The sequence below is a fragment of the Melanerpes formicivorus genome, unplaced genomic scaffold (assembly GCF_026170545.1).
Source record: "Melanerpes formicivorus ecotype bairdi unplaced genomic scaffold, bMelFor1.0.p_v2 SCAF_5, whole genome shotgun sequence".
Taxonomy (NCBI): Eukaryota; Metazoa; Chordata; class Aves; order Piciformes; family Picidae; genus Melanerpes; species Melanerpes formicivorus.
Genome location: NW_027142357.1, coordinates 23,881,975 through 23,900,832, shown reverse-complemented (window position 1 = coordinate 23,900,832; position 18,858 = coordinate 23,881,975). Strand labels below are relative to the sequence as shown.

At 45.4% G+C, this 18,858-nt stretch overlaps 2 protein-coding genes across 3 annotated transcripts in view; both read left to right on the top strand.

Moving 5' to 3' along the window:
- PSMD14 (proteasome 26S subunit, non-ATPase 14) overlaps window positions 1-6,513 on the top strand; it is a 48,038-nt gene extending 41,525 nt beyond the window's left edge. The window contains exons 9-12 of the mRNA XM_068138768.1: window positions 213-287; window positions 2,553-2,678; window positions 3,894-3,956; window positions 6,095-6,513. Coding sequence (XP_067994869.1) covers window positions 213-287; window positions 2,553-2,678; window positions 3,894-3,956; window positions 6,095-6,193 — 363 coding nt within the window. The 3' untranslated portion in view covers window positions 6,194-6,513. The remainder of the gene's footprint in view (window positions 1-212; window positions 288-2,552; window positions 2,679-3,893; window positions 3,957-6,094) is intronic.
- Window positions 6,514-10,069: 3,556 nt separating this feature from the next.
- On the top strand, window positions 10,070-18,271 carry TBR1 (T-box brain transcription factor 1). 2 transcript variants are annotated; one of them, XM_068138767.1, is made up of 7 exons: window positions 10,070-11,405; window positions 11,810-11,964; window positions 12,305-12,426; window positions 12,804-12,962; window positions 13,796-13,857; window positions 15,858-15,975; window positions 16,081-18,271. In XM_068138767.1, the coding sequence occupies exons 1-7, from the start codon at window positions 10,714-10,716 to the stop codon at window positions 16,699-16,701; spliced, it is 1,929 nt and encodes a 642-aa protein (XP_067994868.1). In that variant the 5' UTR covers window positions 10,070-10,713; the 3' UTR covers window positions 16,702-18,271. The 2 variants fall into 2 exon arrangements, with proteins under 2 accessions (XP_067994868.1, XP_067994867.1); XM_068138766.1 differs by having other exon boundaries at window positions 15,858-18,271.
- Window positions 18,272-18,858: the final 587 nt, after the last annotated feature.

Genomic DNA, 18,858 nt, shown 5'->3' with positions numbered 1-18,858 from the left:
AAAGTATAACTGTCAGAGAAAAAAATCACTGAAAGAGAACTAGGAACAGGTATACTGATAACTACTTAAAGTCTCTGTGTATGTTTCTTGATGCTTTTTCTTTTGTTTGTGATGCTTGAAGATAGCTGTATTTAAATGGATCCTTTCCTTCTAATATTTCTTCATTTCAATGCTGGGCAATTTTTATGCCAACTTTCCCCTGAATTTTACAGGCACTAATTCATGGACTAAACAGACATTACTATTCCATCACCATCAACTACAGGAAGAATGAACTAGAACAGAAGGTAATTGGTTTAGTTTTTATTCAGAGGACAAAGAACACAAACTATTTAAACTTTGTGGCAATATTCTGATTTCGACTACTGATACATTCAGTATTTGTTTTAACTCCTGGGCTAGATGGCTTCCCTTTCAGAAAGCACTTAGGTGTGTAGTCATGATGATGAAATCTTCCAAAACCACATTCTAGTAGTCATATGAATAGTTTGTCCAATTGTTTTATGGAATGTCCTCATGCTGTTTTCTAACTTGAAACTTCACACAAAACATAAATTTTCATTGATGAAACTGAAAGACATGCTAGCTGCCTTAGGTTTTCACAGGCTAGAATTCCTGAAGATAGAAGACCATATTTTCCAAAATAGAATTATATAACCAAGTTATCTTAGGTTTTTACTATAATCACTTTAATAGGAAGTGCTTCCAGTTGGTATGAAGATCCTGAAGTTTCACTGAACACGAGGAAGTAGCGATGTCCTGCATTTACAGAAAAAAATACTGTTCACTTACAAATGTTCTGAGTGAGTTCTGTATCAAACTTACTCAGTTACCAATAAGATCTAGGTTTACAGTCTCAACCAGGAAAACCATCAGAAAGAAAAAAAACAAAACTTATTTATCATCTAGAAGCTAATTCTTGAAAATCCAGGTTCTTTCCTGAGTTATACCTGTGTACATTCATTGCCTTGTTGGGGTTATAAGTTGATCTCAAGAGTTGGGAGTTTACAATTGAATGGTCAGAATAGTTTTCTCACTTTATTTTGACTTTTCGAGGGCTTGAAGTAATTAAAAAATCCACCGATTTTTAGTAATGGAAGAATGTGCATTCTTAAAAGAATTTGTGAAATGCATAACCCCTTTTTAGGCTGGTATCACTTTCAGGACCTCATTGTTACTGAAAAGTAACTGATTCAACAAAACCAGCTCTCTCAGGTAATGTTTATGAAACTTTGAGAGGTTATTGTTTCCACTAAAATACAACAGTGGCCAATCCAGTCTTTTCTGAAGTTCAAATTGTGAATTTTCTTTTAAAGGCTTTACATTCATAGGTACCTTTCTAGTAGGAGACTAATCTTGAGCAAGTTAAAGTAACTCCTATCAAGCAGCAGCTATCTTCACACATTGATCATAACACAGGTTCATATATATATCAGGTTCCCCTCATGGTGTTATGTCCATCTGTAATAAGAAGAGTACATGCAAGAATACATGCTTCATATATTAGATGAGGAGCCCATCACACCAAACCATACTTTTAAATTCCAGATAGCCTTGTTAAACTATCCATATGCAGAGCACCTACAGCTCCTTCTGTCAGTAATGAAGACCTTGGTCATACAAATTAAGACACAAGGCTTCAACTCAGTTTGTATGTTCCAAAGCTAGACCTCCTTCAAAACTGTACACAGGATGAAACGGGCACTTTTTATTCAAGTTGTAGCAATTACAGGATTTGTGGGTTCTCAAAGATGCAGTGTTTGCAAGTTGAAGGCAAGCTGAAAACTGTTTGCAGACCTTAACTTTGCAGAAGATCCACAAGATACGCTTTCATTAGTCATCAAAATCAAAAATTTGTCTTTGTAGCTATTCCTTCACTCTTTCAAGAATGACATCAGAGTGTCAAGTTAAACATAGCAGGTATTTCTAATAGTTCCTACACTTACTCTCATCAAAACTCTGCATGACTTTATCAAGTTGTTTTTAGGGCTCTTTGTAGGAGGACAAACACACACAAGTCATGCTTTGGTTGTTTTAGAAGTTCACGTCTTCGCAACTGTGGAACGGCTTGCGTACAGTTCAGGATAATCAGTGAAGCCCAAATAACTACTTCATATATTTAATCCAAGCATTAAAATATTTTTCAACTTCTGAGGCTGGAAGCTTGAACCATTCCTTTTTTGGCAGCTAAAATATTCACCTTTCTGCTAGCTCTTCTACAGTGCAGTTGTGTGCTCTCAATCTACAGCAACAAATTAAAAGTTACAAAAGAAAAACCTAAGTATTCCTGTCCAAGTAAATGTGACCCTGGTTCTCATGCCTGCTTTTCATATTTAGGGTTCAAGATGTTTGATATTCAAAAGCGTATGCAAAAATCTATTATGTGATGCAGCAGAATAGTTGATTATTATATTTCCTGGATTTAAACGTTGTAAGATCACCAAATCTTTATTATGTTCTTACTGTTTTGAGTTGATTCTCTGTCAAAGAGATCTTCATAGTATGGTCGATTTATTTTACAATGAATTCTCTAAAGAGGTTTTGTTTTGCAGATGTTGCTGAATTTGCATAAGAAGAGTTGGATGGAAGGTTTGACACTGCAGGACTACAGCGAACATTGTAAACTCAATGAAACAGTAGTGAAGGAGATGTTAGAATTAGCTAAGAATTATAACAAGGTATTCATGTCTCATATGATAGTATCCCTGTGGCTGTGTTTATGAAGTGAAGAAATTAATTGCTTAATTTCAGAAGAAGATGAATATCACAGGTTTTATTCAGAATGACTTGGGAAGGACTAGGCTGTAAGAACAAAGCAATTGTTGCAGGAACTCTTTTCATTACTTGATTTCTATAATCTAATTTTTGGCAAAGAGTCTTGTAGGATTTGATAATTTAGGCACAAATGTGGATTTAATGGCCTTGTGGATAATGTTTCTTACTAACCAACTATGTGTTGTTTCTAATCGCCTATTAGCTCTTCAGGCTTTGCTGCCTGACTTTTTGCCCTAAACTAGCAAAGTATTTCACATTTTGCTTTGAAATGTGAGTAATGACATCAATTTTGTATTCTTGATTAGTGAAGACAACATAAGATTGCTGTACACTAAAATAAGCAGGTGATTGTATTCTTCATCCCTTCAGTCAAGGACTACTTGACCAGTAGTGCAGAATAAAAATGACTTATTTGTATCAGTCCAGTAGATGGATGGTAAGTATTTAGAACATGGTCTAAAGCCCAATTCAATGTTCATTTTAGATTTTTTTAAAAATACTATTAGTGGTGTAAGAAAGAGGAATCACAGTTATTTGTGCTGTTTTAATACTGCCACTTACACTTAGAAATATGTTTTATAAATACCAGATCTCAACAAGCAGCGCTCTGAGTAGTAAGCATGTCAGTCATTCCTGAGGAGTGCTATTCTTTTAACTGCTTAGAAGTCCTTAAAACCAAAATTCACTATTACATTCACTAGTTAAGTTAGTGGATTTACTTTATAAAGCTACAGTTTGGAGGCAACAGAATATTATACAAATGTATGAAAATATGTGACTATAAAAAGTGTAAAAAAATTTATTGAGGTCAAACCTTCAGCAGTTGAAAGTAAGTTATGTAAGTAACATTATTTTTCTTCTGCTTTAGTAGTTTAACTATCTCCAGCTATCTTTATCTGTTGATACCACTCAGGAGTATTTGCCTTGATCTTTTGCACTAGCAGTTAGTAATTAAAGCCATGGCTGTTTGCTTTTTTTAACCCCCCCGCCTTTTTTTAACTTTAATTTTTATTTTTTTTTAATTTTGAGGAAGCAAATTATATTTTGAGGATCTTGTGGCTTGGGGGAAAAAGTAAATGAAATTTGAAACAGTGACCTTTTCTGTGTTTCTTTCACAGGCTGTTGAAGAAGAAGATAAGATGACACCTGAACAGCTGGCAATAAAAAATGTTGGCAAGCAGGTGAGGTGTGATGAATTACAGTGAGGTGGAATGATATGCTTCGTTCATTCTAAATATTAATTTTTTACATATGCGTAGGTGACTTTAGTTCTACATGCAAGATATTCTCCACACTCCCAAGTAATGAATTTAGTTTTGTTGGAGATTGTTGTGTAAGGATCACAGGCTGTGACTATAGTAATCAGCAGAATATCTGCAAGTTGTGTTCTATATGCATTTCTGTTCCATGCAGAGGAGCGGTGCTGAGATTTGGTAGTTGTTGGGGTTTTTTTCTGTAAACTCCTTTCTAAGAAGAGGTATAAAGATACCCAAGTCTGTGTCAGAGGGGCCAAAATTGTGGAGAATTTTTAAAGATGGTAATAATTGAAAAATAGTGGGAGTGTTGTTTATATATCATCATGGCTAATGAGCCAGCTCACCCCTGCCCTCAGTTCATGAGCTCACTGTCAGTGCTGAGCTTAATTATGTATGTATGCAGGTAAGCTGCTTTGCATTCTATTGCTTGTGAAAGACCATAACTGAAACTGAAAATACCCATCAATTCATTACATCACTTGGCAATGTCAAGGTAGAATGTTACAGAAGACAACAGAAAACTTTCTACAATTTATTTCAACATAAAGGTTGAGGAAATGTGTCTTGGTGAGGGAGAGGAGAGCAAAACAAGTTTGTAAGAAGTTCTGTCCAAATTCAAGAAGGGCAATGGAAACAAGAAATAGCTTTTCAAATATCCAGTTTGTCCTGAAAGAACAGTATTTGTTGTATTACTGGTAGTGATAGAAGAATTTAAAGGATTCTGGATCGTTCTTACATGTCAGCTTCTAGCAGCTGTGTCATAACACATCTGCACTATTCTTCAGTCACTCGTGTATTTCTGAGGCATTTAGAACAATGGTGTTTGTGCACACCTACACACAGATAAATATATATACAAAATAAAGCATATAAGAAGGGCTGTATTTTAAGAGTTATGACGTCATCTCAAAGAAAACCTGAGCTTCACTAGTTGTTTAAATCATTATGCATACATGAAAAAAAAAATTATACAGTTCCTTAAAAAGAAAATATTTTTTCCCAGTAAAACTACTGTTTTCTTTAAATTACAAAATGGTTCAGTTAAGTAATTTCCATGTGTTGGGTTTTTTAATGCAGTCTTTATGAAAAGCTTCATAAATGACGGGCTGCCCACAACAGGGATATTATCTTATTAGCTTTCATAATTTGCTAGGAACAGAGAGGATTTTGGAGAACTGTATGATCTCTGAAAATGAGTTAAGAAGGACATCTCACACAGATTGGCTGGTACACTGGTTCATTAGATTTTGACAGTAATTCTTTTTATTTTTTAAAAAAAGCTAAAATTCCCACACTATTGTCTTCCCATATTTTAATTCCTTTCCACTACAATAATACTACAGTGAAGTTTAGAGGTTTTTTAAATGTGCCTGACAATTTGGTACTATTTTGAGATGAATTACTTAGAAGAAGTATGTAAGTATGGCTTTCAACCAGACATAATCTTATTGCTCTATTCAGATGCCCACAGAAATGCCCACATCAATTGAGTAAGAGTGTGTGTGGATGTGTGTTTTCAAAGTACTACTTAGGTTTAGCCTAACATTCCATTTTTCAGAACATTTGAACATTGTGCATTTTTCTGTTTTTTCCAATGGGTATAAATACACTAATTTTCTTGCAGTCAATACACTACTCAAAGACTGTGTTAGATCACGCTTGAGTCTCTACAGGATTAGAACACACATTTGTACAAAGGTCTGAATACAAACTGCAGTGTACCAGAACTAAGATTAAAATATTTGCTTTAGTGAGATGTATAATGAATTCCACACACATTGTGTGATGTCTTTCAAAACTCACAACTGTCATGGTTCCTTTTTGGATGCTGGGAGGAAATTTACTTCCTAAACCTATCCTCAAATTACCTGAGTGATGGTATGGGCTAATAAAATTGTATTCATGGAAACTCAGTCATTTGCTAGGTCATGGTAGAATGGAAAGTTTAGGAACATTACTGACCTGTGTTCCTTAACTCGCAATCATCTTACATAGGCCTGAACAAAATTAAATCCTTCAGAGATGTTTCAGTCATTTATCTCATGGCATCCTTTGTATTTCAGGACCCCAAACGTCATTTAGAAGAGCATGTGGATGTGCTGATGACCTCAAACATTGTCCAGTGTTTAGCTGCTATGTTGGATACAGTTGTATTTAAATAACCCATTTACTGTTTGTGATGCTTTCTGTGTATATTTGTTGGGGTTTTTTCTAATACTCACAAAACAGGGACTGTTAAGGCTGTATTTGATTAAACTGAGACATCTGACTTAATTCATGATGTAAGTGCAGCACTAAAACACCTTTCAGTCTCTTATTGTGCAGTTGCTTCAGTTTCTTTATGTCAGAGTCTTTACAGATTCCAAAGCATTCAAGAACACAATGTGGGAAAAAATGTATTACATTTTCATTTAATATTGGGGGGAAAATCAGTAGTACATATATATTTTGATTGTTGCAACATAATAAATACATTTACAAACCTGTCTTCTGGAAGGCCTTTTTTGAAAAAGGATGGTGGGAATCAACAGTGTAGGTAAGTGTTGGTAAAGGTTTACTTCTACTCACTGCAAAACTACTGAGATATTGATTGCTAGGACAACAAAAATTTGGCTCTTGTTGATTACCAGATAGTTTCTATAAGATCAAAAAAAATAATGTAGTAGTGCTGAATTCTGAGGATGTATATAAATTAAAATGCTGAAAATTCCCCTGCTACCTCCCTTTCAGTATTTATTGAAGTCCCAATATCCACAGAAACAGCTGACCTTAAGAAAATTAATTCAGTTATGCTGATAACTGAATCATACAACTCTCACAAGTGGTATCATAAATAGCAGTATTCTGAGAATAAACATTAAAGTGATAGAGGCTGTTCTAGGTTATATGAACCTTCCCTCCTGTGAAGGAGAACATACTTGAGACATCCATATATATAAAAATATATGGAAGGAGTCTCAACTGGAATATGACACAAACCATTTCCAATGGCTAGGGAGGAAAATTCACAGGAACACAGGTGGTTTGTCTGCTTGGTCTTAAGCAAAGCCAAATAACTGGGTTTGGTGATTGATGGTGGTTTTGGGGCAGGGAGCTGATGGAGGATTTTAAGTATTGGATGACACTTAGGCTGATTTGATTCTTTTATCTGGACAGAAATGCTTTCTTTCTCTGTCACTCACAATAATTTGTTTACTGGATGTTTTTTAAAGAACAAAATTGTGCCACACACGTAAAACTAGATATATTCTTTTGTGTTGAAGATTATTTTTAAAAGATGGGACATCTTACTCACATAGTAAAGAAAGAGCCCATAAAATTGCCTGATTTTCCACTTTGTGCCCAGTAATTTTTTATTTACTTATTCATTGCCATTGGAAGGTTTTTCTTTTGTTTGGAATTTATTTAGGCCTTTTAATTTACTATTTTAGAATAACTCTCTCTCAAAATATATTTAGCATGCACTTACTTCAGAGGGAAACATGCAGATTTTTGCAGCTGCCCTCCGTATGGCCTTCCCTCTGCCCCCACACTAGGCAGTAGAATATCAGACAGGGAAAATGGAGATGTACCAAACCACATTTGCCTGCATATAGTTAGGTGGAAGTGCTTTCTGTTGATTCGCACTAAAAACCTGCATGTCATCGAGAAAGGCTGTATTTTGGGCCTTGCCCCAGGGTGACATGGGGCAGGAGCTGATTGGGGCACCTGCCCTGGGGCTCATCTTCCAACCGGGCTCTACATCCCTGCTGCTACCTACTCCCACACGCACGTGTAATGCCACGAGGGAGACAGAGTTTGGCAGGTCGTGGGTAACATGGCACTGCAGAACAGGAGAGGAGCTATCACAGTGCTGCAGTGTATACATGTGTGAAAGGCCGGTGTAAGCAGGGAGATAAACCAGCAAGTCTTGCATATTCTAAATTAATTTTGACAAATGTACATCTTGCAGAGGGTAGCTGAAGGGAGTCTGCTAGAGATGCAGATCTCCTGTAGCATGAGCTTGTGCTGTGGTGCCCTGTGTTCTATCCACTTAGTTTGACTTGGAGGCACAATTTTCCATTTACTAAGATGTTTTGTGAATAAACAAATGGCTGGGTTTTGGGGCATCTTTCCTCATTTTTGTCTAGTGCTTTAGGAGCTACGCAGAGGAGTTGGAAGAATGTGTGCATGCAGTAACCTGAAAAGCAGCAGCCCATATACCGTCTTGGAGGAAGAAAGAGGTTTTGAAGTTGCCACCTTCTGAGCCTTCAGCCGCAATGGAGCAGACCTTCATTAGCAGCTTGACCCCTCGTCACTTGTCAGCATGAAGGATAGACATACTGTATTAGCAAACCTCTTTCTTTCTATGACGATTCTGTAACACCACCTGCCATTTCATATTCCCCTATTATACCAGTTTAGGAGTGGTGCACTGAAGGTTTTTGGCATACATTAGCACTTCCATGTGATTGGCAGTATACCACTGAATTCATTGCAGCTCTGCATCTATATGGATGTAGCTCTGCAATTCAGGGCAACATTTCCCAGGGCTTATCTGCATTTCGACCCATCTCCTGCCTCTATAAAGTCCATTACCTTTCTGTTGGTTTCAAGCAGTGAAAGGGAAGGGGCTGAGTATACTGATGAAAACTGTCAGAAAGTTAGGACTGATACTCGTAAAACTATTTTCTTAGCATGGAAAAGAGAAGGTGGAGTATGGAAAGTTGCATGTGGTGTACTACCCAAATGTGAGTAAAACTGGTTTGGTTTTTTGCTTAGAAGTTATTTTATTAGAATTATTTCCTTGCAGAGAATGTATGTTGGCTTCTATGAAATTCCAAATAACTGAACTAGCTCACAGTTAAGCAATGGAGAAATCAATGGCCCTGGGATTTGAGAGCGCTGAAATACATGTTCTGACAAAACATCCTGGTTCTAGTCTTCTCTGGCTATGAGTTTGCCAAGTTTCAACCTGGCTTCAGATGATGATTTGATGGTCTAGGGTTTATTATGCCAATTTTAAGCCAGCTGCTGATGTCACCTGGAAAAAGACACAGTCTGTAAAATACCTGAAAGTCCAAACTGCTAATGGAAGAGTGAGGTCCTCCGTGGGCAGAAAACAAATAAGCAAGCAAACACACAAAATCCACAACAACAAAACGGTGCTTTTAGGATCTTAGAAGCTTGCCTAAGAAGGGAGATTGATGCGTAGTAGAGGCTGGGTGGTAGCAGAGTGCCCTGAACTATTCAGGTGCATCTTCTCGTCTTGGAGCATCCCGGTTTCAGTTAGCCCGAGGCTCAAAGGACCATAGTGGGGGATCTGCCGGCCTGTTAAGGGCTCTGCCTCCTGTTAATGGGGTGTCCCGGCGGGCGGCGGCAGCCCCTTTCCCAAAGGTGCGCGGGCCTCGCCCTGGCCTGGCCGCGCTCAGCCCCCGCGGGGTGCGCACCCTGGGCCACCGCTCTCCGCCCGGGATCGGGACTAGAGCTCCTCCGGGCCGGCGGATCTTGCGGAGCCGCCCTCGGGCAGAGGGTGCCGGCGCCTACAGCTGCAGGTCCGCTGCTCTCTGCTCCCGTCCTGAGCCTATCGTTCGGGCCGCGCTGCGGCCAAGAGAGGCAGCTGCTCCTGACCAACCTTGTGAAAAACCTCCCTCCCTTCCTAGCGCTGCCGGTGGGACTGAGGCACGGAAGGATGGCAGGCATTGAGGGGAAAGAAATCCGGAGCCGGAGGGGTGGATGGATACCTTCCACCCTGCTTTGCTGATAATCTCCGATATTACGGCTGCCGGGTAAAATACGTATTTACTGAAGAACCCGTAAACATCGCAGCAAATACATTAGGGCACTTCGGCTTGCGGGGCTTATGATTATTTCAGAACTTAAAAGAGATGATACGCGGCCGCTGTCAGGGGAGACGGAGGGTGTATTCTCCCCCGCGAAGCAGGCACGGGTGGGAAGGGGTGGGGGCGTTGTGCCGAGGGTAGCGGGGGGGGAGGGTGGGGGGTCGTTCACAGGAGCTGTTGGGGAGAGAGGGGCTGCGCGCCCCGAAAGAAGGCAAATCGTGGAGGTGAGCCGAGGGCAGCAGCCGCCCAGCCCAGCGCTCCCCTCCCAGCCGGCTCCCGAAGCCCCCAGCAGCCGGTCTCCTCCCTGACACACAAAGGCGGGGTACACGCGCGCAATATTTGGGGAAGCGCAGGGGGTTTTGATTTATTTTTCCCAGCCACAGTAAAAGAAAAAAAAATGCTGGAAAGGTCACATAATAATGAGTTCTTATAGCAAACACATTCTTCCCTTCCCCCTTCCCCTTCCTTCTATCTCACAATAAAATCATCTCCTTCAATTTGCCATGATCGTCGCGACCAGAAGCCAGGTGATTATCCTAATTAATGTCTATCTAATTAAATTACTGTCAGCGGTTAACCAATGGCAGCAGCCGTTTCATCCTCTCCACAAGCAGCAAGATCAAAAGTGAGTCTTTCCTGATTGCTGCATAGTGTCAATTGGCCAATCTCTTCTCCCAGGGAGAAAAAAAAAAAAAAAAAAAAGGAGGAAAAAAAAAAAAAAAAGTAAATCAAACGTTTGGGAAGCATTTGGCGGATGAAGTGCTTTCTGTCTAGTGAGGGTCCCAGGATGTCTAGCTTCTGATACTAAGGAGCCCTTTCAGATCCAGGGACTGAAGGGTTATTACTGTGGTGCTAGAGCTATGCAGCTGGAGCATTGTCTTTCTCCCTCTATCATGCTCTCCAAGAAATTTCTCAATGTGAGCAGCAGTTACCCACATGCAGGCGGATCTGAGCTTGCCTTGCATGATCATCCTATTATCTCGACCACTGACAACCTGGAGAGAAGTTCACCTTTGAAAAAAATTACCAGGGGGATGACGAATCAGTCAGATACAGACAATTTTCCTGACTCCAAGGACACACCAGGGGACGTCCAGAGAAATAAACTCTCTCCCGTCTTGGACGGGGTCTCTGAGCTTCGTCACAGTTTCGATGGATCTGCTGCAGATCGCTATCTGCTCTCTCAGTCCAGCCAGCCCCAGTCTGCTGCCTCTGCTCCTAGTACCATGTTCCCTTACCCCAGCCAGCATGGACCTGCTCACCCAGCTTTCTCCATCGCCAGCCCCAGCCGCTACATGGCTCACCATCCTGTGATCACCAACGGAGCTTATAACAGCCTCCTGTCCAACTCTTCTCCACAAGGCTACCCCGCGGCGGGCTATCCTTACCCCCAGCAGTATGGCCATTCCTACCAAGGGGCACCTTTCTACCAGTTCTCCTCCACCCAGCCGGGGCTAGTTCCCGGCAAGGCTCAGGTCTACCTGTGCAACAGGCCACTCTGGCTGAAATTTCACCGGCACCAGACGGAGATGATCATCACGAAGCAGGGGAGGTAAGCCACCGCGCGGACCCTCGCCGGGTGTCGGGGCTGCTCCGCCGGGGGAGCCGCCTGGAGCCTCCGCCGCCCCGGGGGAGCCGTCCGCTGCCGGGGCCCCTGCGCTGGGCGCCGGGAGCGTCGGTGCCGGACCCTACCGGGGCAGCCCTCCCTGCCTCCCCGCAGGTCCCTGCGCCTGCTGTCCTCACCCCGTCCCCACGGAAAGCTCGACGTTTCGGGGAGGGAGTTTCTTTTGATTTTTATTTCCCGGTCGCTACCGGGAGCCGTAAGGATAAAGCACAGCGGGATGGTTTCTCAGCGTCTGCCTGTCACTGCCGATGGCTTGCCTTCCTTCCTTCTTTCCTTTCTTTTTCCTTTTTTTTTTTTTTTTTTTTTTTTTTATTCCCTTTCCTATTTTATAGGCGCATGTTCCCTTTCCTAAGTTTTAATATTTCTGGTCTCGACCCCACGGCTCACTACAATATTTTTGTGGATGTAATTTTGGCGGATCCCAACCACTGGAGATTTCAGGGAGGCAAATGGGTTCCTTGCGGCAAGGCGGACACCAATGTACAAGGCAAGTTCCTGCAATTAACACTTTTCCCGACACATATGTAGGTGAGAATGATTAATTAAAGCCTTTGTGGACTGGCTCTGGCAACTTCTTAAAACGAGAATGGGCCAATGATGCTTTTTTTAAAACAAAAACAAAAAAAAAAAAAAAAAGAGGGTGGAGGAGAAAGTAAGAGGTTTTTGGAAAACATTATTTTAATTCTCTGCTAAAATGAAGCAATGTCGGCAGTAAAATACTGCTAAGTTGAACGGGGTCCTTCGATCTGGTGTACTGCTGCACAGATGCAGAACCGGGGTGTATGTGGGAACTGTGATGCGATTGTGGCTTTTGTCGTTTTGCTTAGGAAACCGGGTGTACATGCACCCCGACTCTCCCAACACGGGAGCCCACTGGATGCGCCAGGAAATCTCCTTTGGGAAACTAAAACTTACAAATAATAAAGGAGCATCGAACAACAACGGGCAGGTCAGTGGGGGAGACACAGACACTCTGGCGGAGTTAATTTTAATTGCTTCAGGCAAAATCCTGCCGCTTCCGAAAGGACGTGCAATTTTATTTTTTTTTTTTTTTAATTTTTTTTTTTTTAAATCGTCGCGTTAGGTGAAAATAAAAGGGTAGTGGTGGTGGAGGAAAGCACTCCCGTTTATTTTGTCACGGGCCTCTTTGACCCAAAGGACGTTGCCTAGGCTGACATCTCTGCGCAGCGTGGCCGGGGAAGCCCGAGACAGTCCCGGAGAGGCGGCCGGGGTCCTGCCGCCCGCAGGCATCGCTCTCCCGGTTCTTCTTGCTCTAATTTCCTCCTCTTTCCGCGGCCCCCTTCCCCTTTTTCCTCTGCCTGACAGATGGTGGTTTTGCAGTCCCTCCACAAGTACCAGCCCCGCTTGCATGTGGTGGAGGTGAACGAAGACGGCACGGAGGATACCAACCAGCCGGGCAGAGTGCAGACCTTCACCTTTCCAGAGACCCAGTTCATAGCAGTCACCGCCTACCAAAACACTGATGTAAAGTGCTCTCTGGTCTATTGCGCTTATGGTCCCCCGCGTTCTCCGCAGTACCCCCCGCAGAGGCCGGCGCGGCCCGGATGCTGCGCTTCCCCACCTGAGGGGTGATGAGGCTTCCTATCTCCCGCTCCATGCCCTTCTGTTCTGGCCGAGCCTGACGAACCCCGGTCGCGGCTGGAGCCACCCGCGCCACCCTGCGTTTGCCCCGGAGCGACGGATCCGGTCGCGCAGCGATCGTGCCGCTACGCCTGGAGCTGGGCGTTCAGCAAAGGCGTTTGTCTTTCAGTCGGAAGCAGCTCAGTTAGCTGTTAAGCTGTCAGCTTGAGCTGCAAATCTGTAAAGATCAGTTAACAACCTCATTGATTGCGCCGGGGGTGACGGAGCAACTTTCTCAAATTAAAAGCTCGTTAATGCTTGGCTACGTTTCGGGGTGGTCTGGCTTTACTATAGCCCGGTGCCCCCTTTTCAAATGACATATGTTCAGTCCACATCTTTGCTTTCATTATTTTGCTCGATGCAAATGCAAACTCTCAGCTACCATTCTGCGGTACGTTTTGTCGAATTTCTGGATTTAAATATATTAATACCAAGGTAGTAGCAATATGGGTCTTAAAACACGGGGCCAAACACTAAATTCTATCATACTCTTTATAATAAACTAAATCTTAAAATTAAACTGTGTTACCTATACACACGCCAAAGCTTTATTTTTCACTTTTTAAAAGCAATTTGATCGAGTAGAGTAAAGCTTCATCCTTTTTTAAATGTGTTGGCTCAGCAGGGTACATTTTCCAGGCTTTCCCAACGTGCGTTCTGCTCCTCTTTTTCTCTAGATCACACAGCTGAAAATAGATCACAACCCTTTCGCAAAAGGCTTCCGCGACAATTATGACACGTAAGTAAAGCGGTTTTTACTACCCTTCTGCCGGCTGCACGAACATGTCAAAGAGGGACACTTCAGGATGCGAGCTGGTTTCATTTCACATTGAAATGTGTAATGTCAGGCTTTTCCAGAGCCCTCCGGGAGGGAGGTACCCGTAAGCTCTCTCGCCGAGGCGTCGGAGCGGCCGACCCTGCGGCTGGAATCAGCGCAGCCCTGCGCAGCCCACGGCCACGTCCGCGCCCGAGGTCGCGCTGCCCACGACCGAGCCCGCACCTCGCTCCAGCACTCCCAGCGGGTTTGTTTTTGGTTTTTCCGGGCACGCACGTGTCGCCCCGTTCCAAGTTTCCGCGCAAGGGCTCCGACAGACTCACCCACACAGCCCGCCGGGTTTGTACAGTCCTGAGGTCCACAGAGCCGGTGTTCAGAGAGCAATTTCTTTGCCTCGTTTTGTTCTTCTATGGACATGCATTTTTAAAATTATTATTTCTTTTTACCCCCTATCTTCTGGGTGGAGCTAAAAGCCTCCCAAGTTCTAACCGCGGTTTGTCCCCTCTGCCCGTCCACTTCGGCCCACTCATTCCCAGGCACGGCCGTTTGATCTATCAGGCCGTGCCTCCGCGGGAGCTGCCGCTGGTGCCGCTGCTTTTCTCGGCGCTCGGGAGCGGAATAGGGACATCCCGTCCCAGTAGACGATGACCCCGCTGCCCAGCCCGGGCCGCGGGTGGCGGGCACAGGGCGGCCCAGACGTCTGAAGGGTGGGCGGCTTTGGAGTTCACTTGCCCCGCTGCAAGCCACGGGTCTGCGGTACGTGACTCCGACTTTAAGAGGTAAAACCTCCTTTTTCCTCTCTAAACAGCGGCGGGGAGCGGCCTCTCTTGTGGAGTGCCTAAGCCCGCGCATATCTTCAGCGTCTGCTTAAGCTTCCCTCAGCTCTGACAGCAGTCCCGCATCCCCCAGCAGCAGTTTCCAAGTGTGGAAACGACACCTAGGCCTGAACTAATGTGAGAGGGGTTCGGGACCGATCACAGGCTCTTCCTCAAAGGCTGGGGTCGCGGTGGCTGTGGCGGGGAAGCCAAGCCGCCGGCGGGAAGGGGAACTTCGGTACTTGGTGCCAGACAGGGGGGCAGCCGTGCCTGCCCGCGTTTCTGGGCGTCCTGCGAGGAAGATGAGCAGCTTTTGGAAAGGCTGCATGGCCTTCGCCTCCAGCCACAAGTGCTTTTCTCTTTTTAATAGGGAAAAAACTTTATAAGGCGTCACTTGAAAGGAGACGGGGGGAGGGGGAAGCTTCAATGTTGTCTAGCACGTTGAATTTGTTTAAGGGCCAAGTTTATTTTGGATAAGAAATTCCAGGAGGCGTGGAGGGTTAATTAAAGCACAGTTTTAGCCTGAATTAAATACAGATAGTAGTTATTCATCCATTAAAGTTTTTATAATCGCAAATTGCAGCCCAGCATGGGAGAATTATATATAGGCCACGCAGGGAACACTGGATGTGTCTGTCTTTACATTTTCTGCAGTAGGTGTTTAAAGATTAGCTTAATTTAAACTCGGTAAAATGTTGATGGTTCGTCTATGACTCCCAATAATAAGTGTTAAACAGCCGATATAATTCCTTAGTCTGCCATTCATGCTGTTCGCGGCAAATGACCGGGTTGCCTGTTGCTCATACGGCGGGACTGGTCAATGTGTAACGGCGCGAGATTTGACGCCATTGGGATGCTGGGCTAGAACCGGAGCAAGAGATCCCTGCCCCGTCAATGAAGGGCCAATCGGTTGCTGAATATTTGTTGTCCATGCTTCCCCCCATCCTCCGCCTTCCCGGTTGAGGCCCTCGGCGCTCCTGGCGCCGGAGGACTCCGATCCCAGAGGGGAGTGCCGGCCACAGATAGGGCGGGAAAGCGCTAGGGAGGCCACGGTGCCGTCCCTCTAAGGGCTGCGGCCAGCGGCGTCCCGCGCCAAGAAGGGCGCCGGGCAGTGGCGGACACCCAGTTCTCTCCCCTTCTCTTGGGCAGGATCTACACGGGTTGCGACATGGATCGGCTGACACCTTCCCCCAACGACTCGCCCCGCTCGCAGATCGTGCCCGGGGCCCGCTACGCCATGGCCGGCTCCTTCCTTCAAGACCAGTTTGTGAGTAACTACGCCAAGTCCCGCTTCCACCCCGGGGCAGGAGCCGGCCCGGGGCCCGGCGCCGACCGCAGCGTGCCCCACACCAACGGGCTGCTCTCCCCACAGCAAGCCGAGGACCCGGGGGCCCCCTCGCCGCAACGCTGGTTCGTCGCCCCCGCCAACAACCGCCTCGATTTCGCCGCTTCCGCCTACGACACGGCTACCGACTTCGCCGGCAATGCTGCCACGCTGCTTTCCTACGCGGCCGCCGGCGTCAAGGCGTTGCCACTGCAGGCGGCAGGCTGCGCCGGGCGGCCGCTGGGCTACTACGCTGACCCCTCGGGCTGGGGGGCCCGCAGCCCTCCGCAGTACTGCAGCAAATCGGGCTCCGTGCTCTCTTGCTGGCCCAACAGCGCGGCGGCGGCGCGCATGGCCGCTGGCAACCCCTACCTGGGGGAGGAAGCGGAGAGCCTGGCCCCCGAGCGGTCCCCCTTGCCGGGAGCCGAGGACTCCAAGCCCAAAGATTTGTCCGACTCCAGCTGGATCGAGACGCCGTCGTCCATTAAGTCCATCGACTCCACCGACTCTGGGATTTACGAGCAGGCTAAAAGGAGGCGGATCTCTCCCTCGGACACCCCGGTGTCCGAGAGCTCCTCGCCCCTCAAGAGCGAGGTGCTCACCCAGCGGGACTGCGAAAAGACCTGCGCCAAGGACATCGGCTACTACGGCTTCTATTCGCACAGCTAGGCGCGGCCCGCCCGGCACCGCCGTCCTTTTGCACAATAACTCCTCCGCGTTAGCGCACTGACCCCCGCCCCTAGCTGTCCCATCCGTAGTCCCGGCCCCGGCTCCGGCCCCGTGGGGACCGGCGGGCAAGCAGGGAGGGAGTTAGAGCCGCGGCTGCCGCCACGGCCCCCCGCTCCGCTCCCCGAGGGCGCGCCGAGGTCGCGGGGGGCACGGCCGCTCCGAAACCCACTGATAAGTAGGATGCTTAGACTATTAAACCGTACAGCGCTTCCTTCCTTTTACTACGGATGGTTACTAGGGGATAGCAGTGGGGGAAAAAGAGCCTGTGAAATGCCTGTACATAGTATTTAATTTATTGTAACCGGTTACTTTTCTTTGGTTCTGTTTCTTTATTATTTGTTTGGATTTTTTTTTGTTTTGTTTCATTGTTAAGTCACAAAACTTAGATCCTGTTTAAATTTCTTTATGCCCTTCCCTACATTTCCCTCGCTCCATATTTTCCCTGCTCCTCCCCAGGTAAACACTCTTAATAAATGCCTCTGGAGATGCAGAGTGGCCCATAGCTCTAGCAGCGAGTAATGGGTTTCTCACTTTCTCTGCAATTCCTGGCATGAAATAATTATGCCATGCCCTGGGCTAACACAGCTAAGGAAAAGCTCAGCTTTCCCTTCAAAAGAACAGAAATACATCTCATAGGAAAGTCGATTAAAGTAGCATGACGCCTTCCAAAAGCAAAATTGACTGCCTCTGTATTTTTCTTTAAACGAACTAGTTCGACATCAGCAGTATTATTTTTATGGTATTCCCCCCAACACTCCCCCCCCCCCCCGCCCCCAAGTGCCAAATCCATTACTGGTCCCTGCAGGTGCCAAATATGCTGACAAACTCTTTTCAAATTTCTTTGCAGTTTCCCCCTCATTCTTTATATTGCTGTAAATCTTTGTAATGAATAATCTAAAAAAAAAGGAAAAAAAAAGAAAAAAAGATATAGACGACTGAATTGTTGGTAACCATAGTGTAGTCCAGTGAAGATGAATTGTGAGTTGTATATTTTACTGCATTTAGTTTTGGAATTGACTTTTTCATAAAGTAGCTAACCAAGATCTGACTTCCTGGGGAATCAAATGCACATCGAAAGTAAGAGCGATCTTTCCTGTAAACCTCTTATATTAATGAAGGAGAAGTAATATCCCTCCAGGTCCGGTGTCCCCCCCCCTTTTCCCTTCCTTCCCCCCCCCGGCGAAGCAGAATAGTAAGTCTTCGAATTTTGAGTAGCAAATCTATACAATTAACGCATTTTTATATGGAAGAAACCAATTATAAACTGAAATATGCATCAGGCTAAATATTCAGTCTAGATTACACTCGATGGGGAAATTTCCTAATAGAAATTCAGGGTCATAAACGTGTGTATATTTTTGACTCTTATGTAAATCGAATGTTGTGATTTTTATATTTGTTCTGTTACGTCTGTGGAACTGAATAATTTATACCAGTACATGCTCCATTGAGAATGTTTCGGTTTTTGCCCGTTTGTATCGTCTGTGTATACCAAGTAAAATAAACCTGGCAAAACGTTAACGTCTTGTTGAGAAGCACTTCGCTGTTTTGCAAGTATGAAATTAGGGGAGGCCAAGGGGAAGAGGCGAGCGTGAGCTCGCCCCACGCCTGGTCTCGGCTCGAGGCGCGGTAGTCTGCCCTCGGCGTTTTGTGGGGGGTGAGGGAGTACACCGCGCTAAGACTGGAGGTTTGCAGAAAGAGAAAGAGCGAGATGAAACCCCGTCGGGTTTGAGAGTTTTATAATTATCCCTGCCTTTCACTCTTAAACTCCCTAACGGCATTTTGCAGGCAGGACAGGTCCGTGGCGGGGGGTCTTTGCTCGCGGAGCAGAGACGAGGGGCGCAGCGTTGCCCTCCCGCAGCTTCCTCTCGTCTGGCTGGGGCACGAACTGCCCTGGCAGAGCCCCAACGGCGTTCAGCGAGGTGCCCTGCCGGGGCTCCCGGGGCGGGTGTCCTTTCGGAGGACCAGCCTTCCCCGCTGCGCGGGCTGCCGCGGCAATGGAGCGACGGCGGAGCTCCCCATTCCCGCAGCACCACCACTCTGCCGACCTTCAAGGGGTGCAGCCCCCTTTGAAAAAACAGCTATCCATAGGCGTTA

Bases quoted from the DNA above. Each gene is read 5' to 3' on its own strand.
- TBR1 (XM_068138766.1), top strand. From the start codon at position 10,714: ATGCAGCTGGAGCATTGTCTTTCTCCCTCTATCATGCTCTCCAAGAAA. The intron at 11,406-11,809 runs GTAAGCCACCGC...CCTATTTTATAG, and splicing joins ATCATCACGAAGCAGGGGAG to GCGCATGTTCCCTTTCCTAA. The intron at 13,858-15,857 runs GTAAGTAAAGCG...TCTCTTGGGCAG, and splicing joins TTCCGCGACAATTATGACAC to GATCTACACGGGTTGCGACA.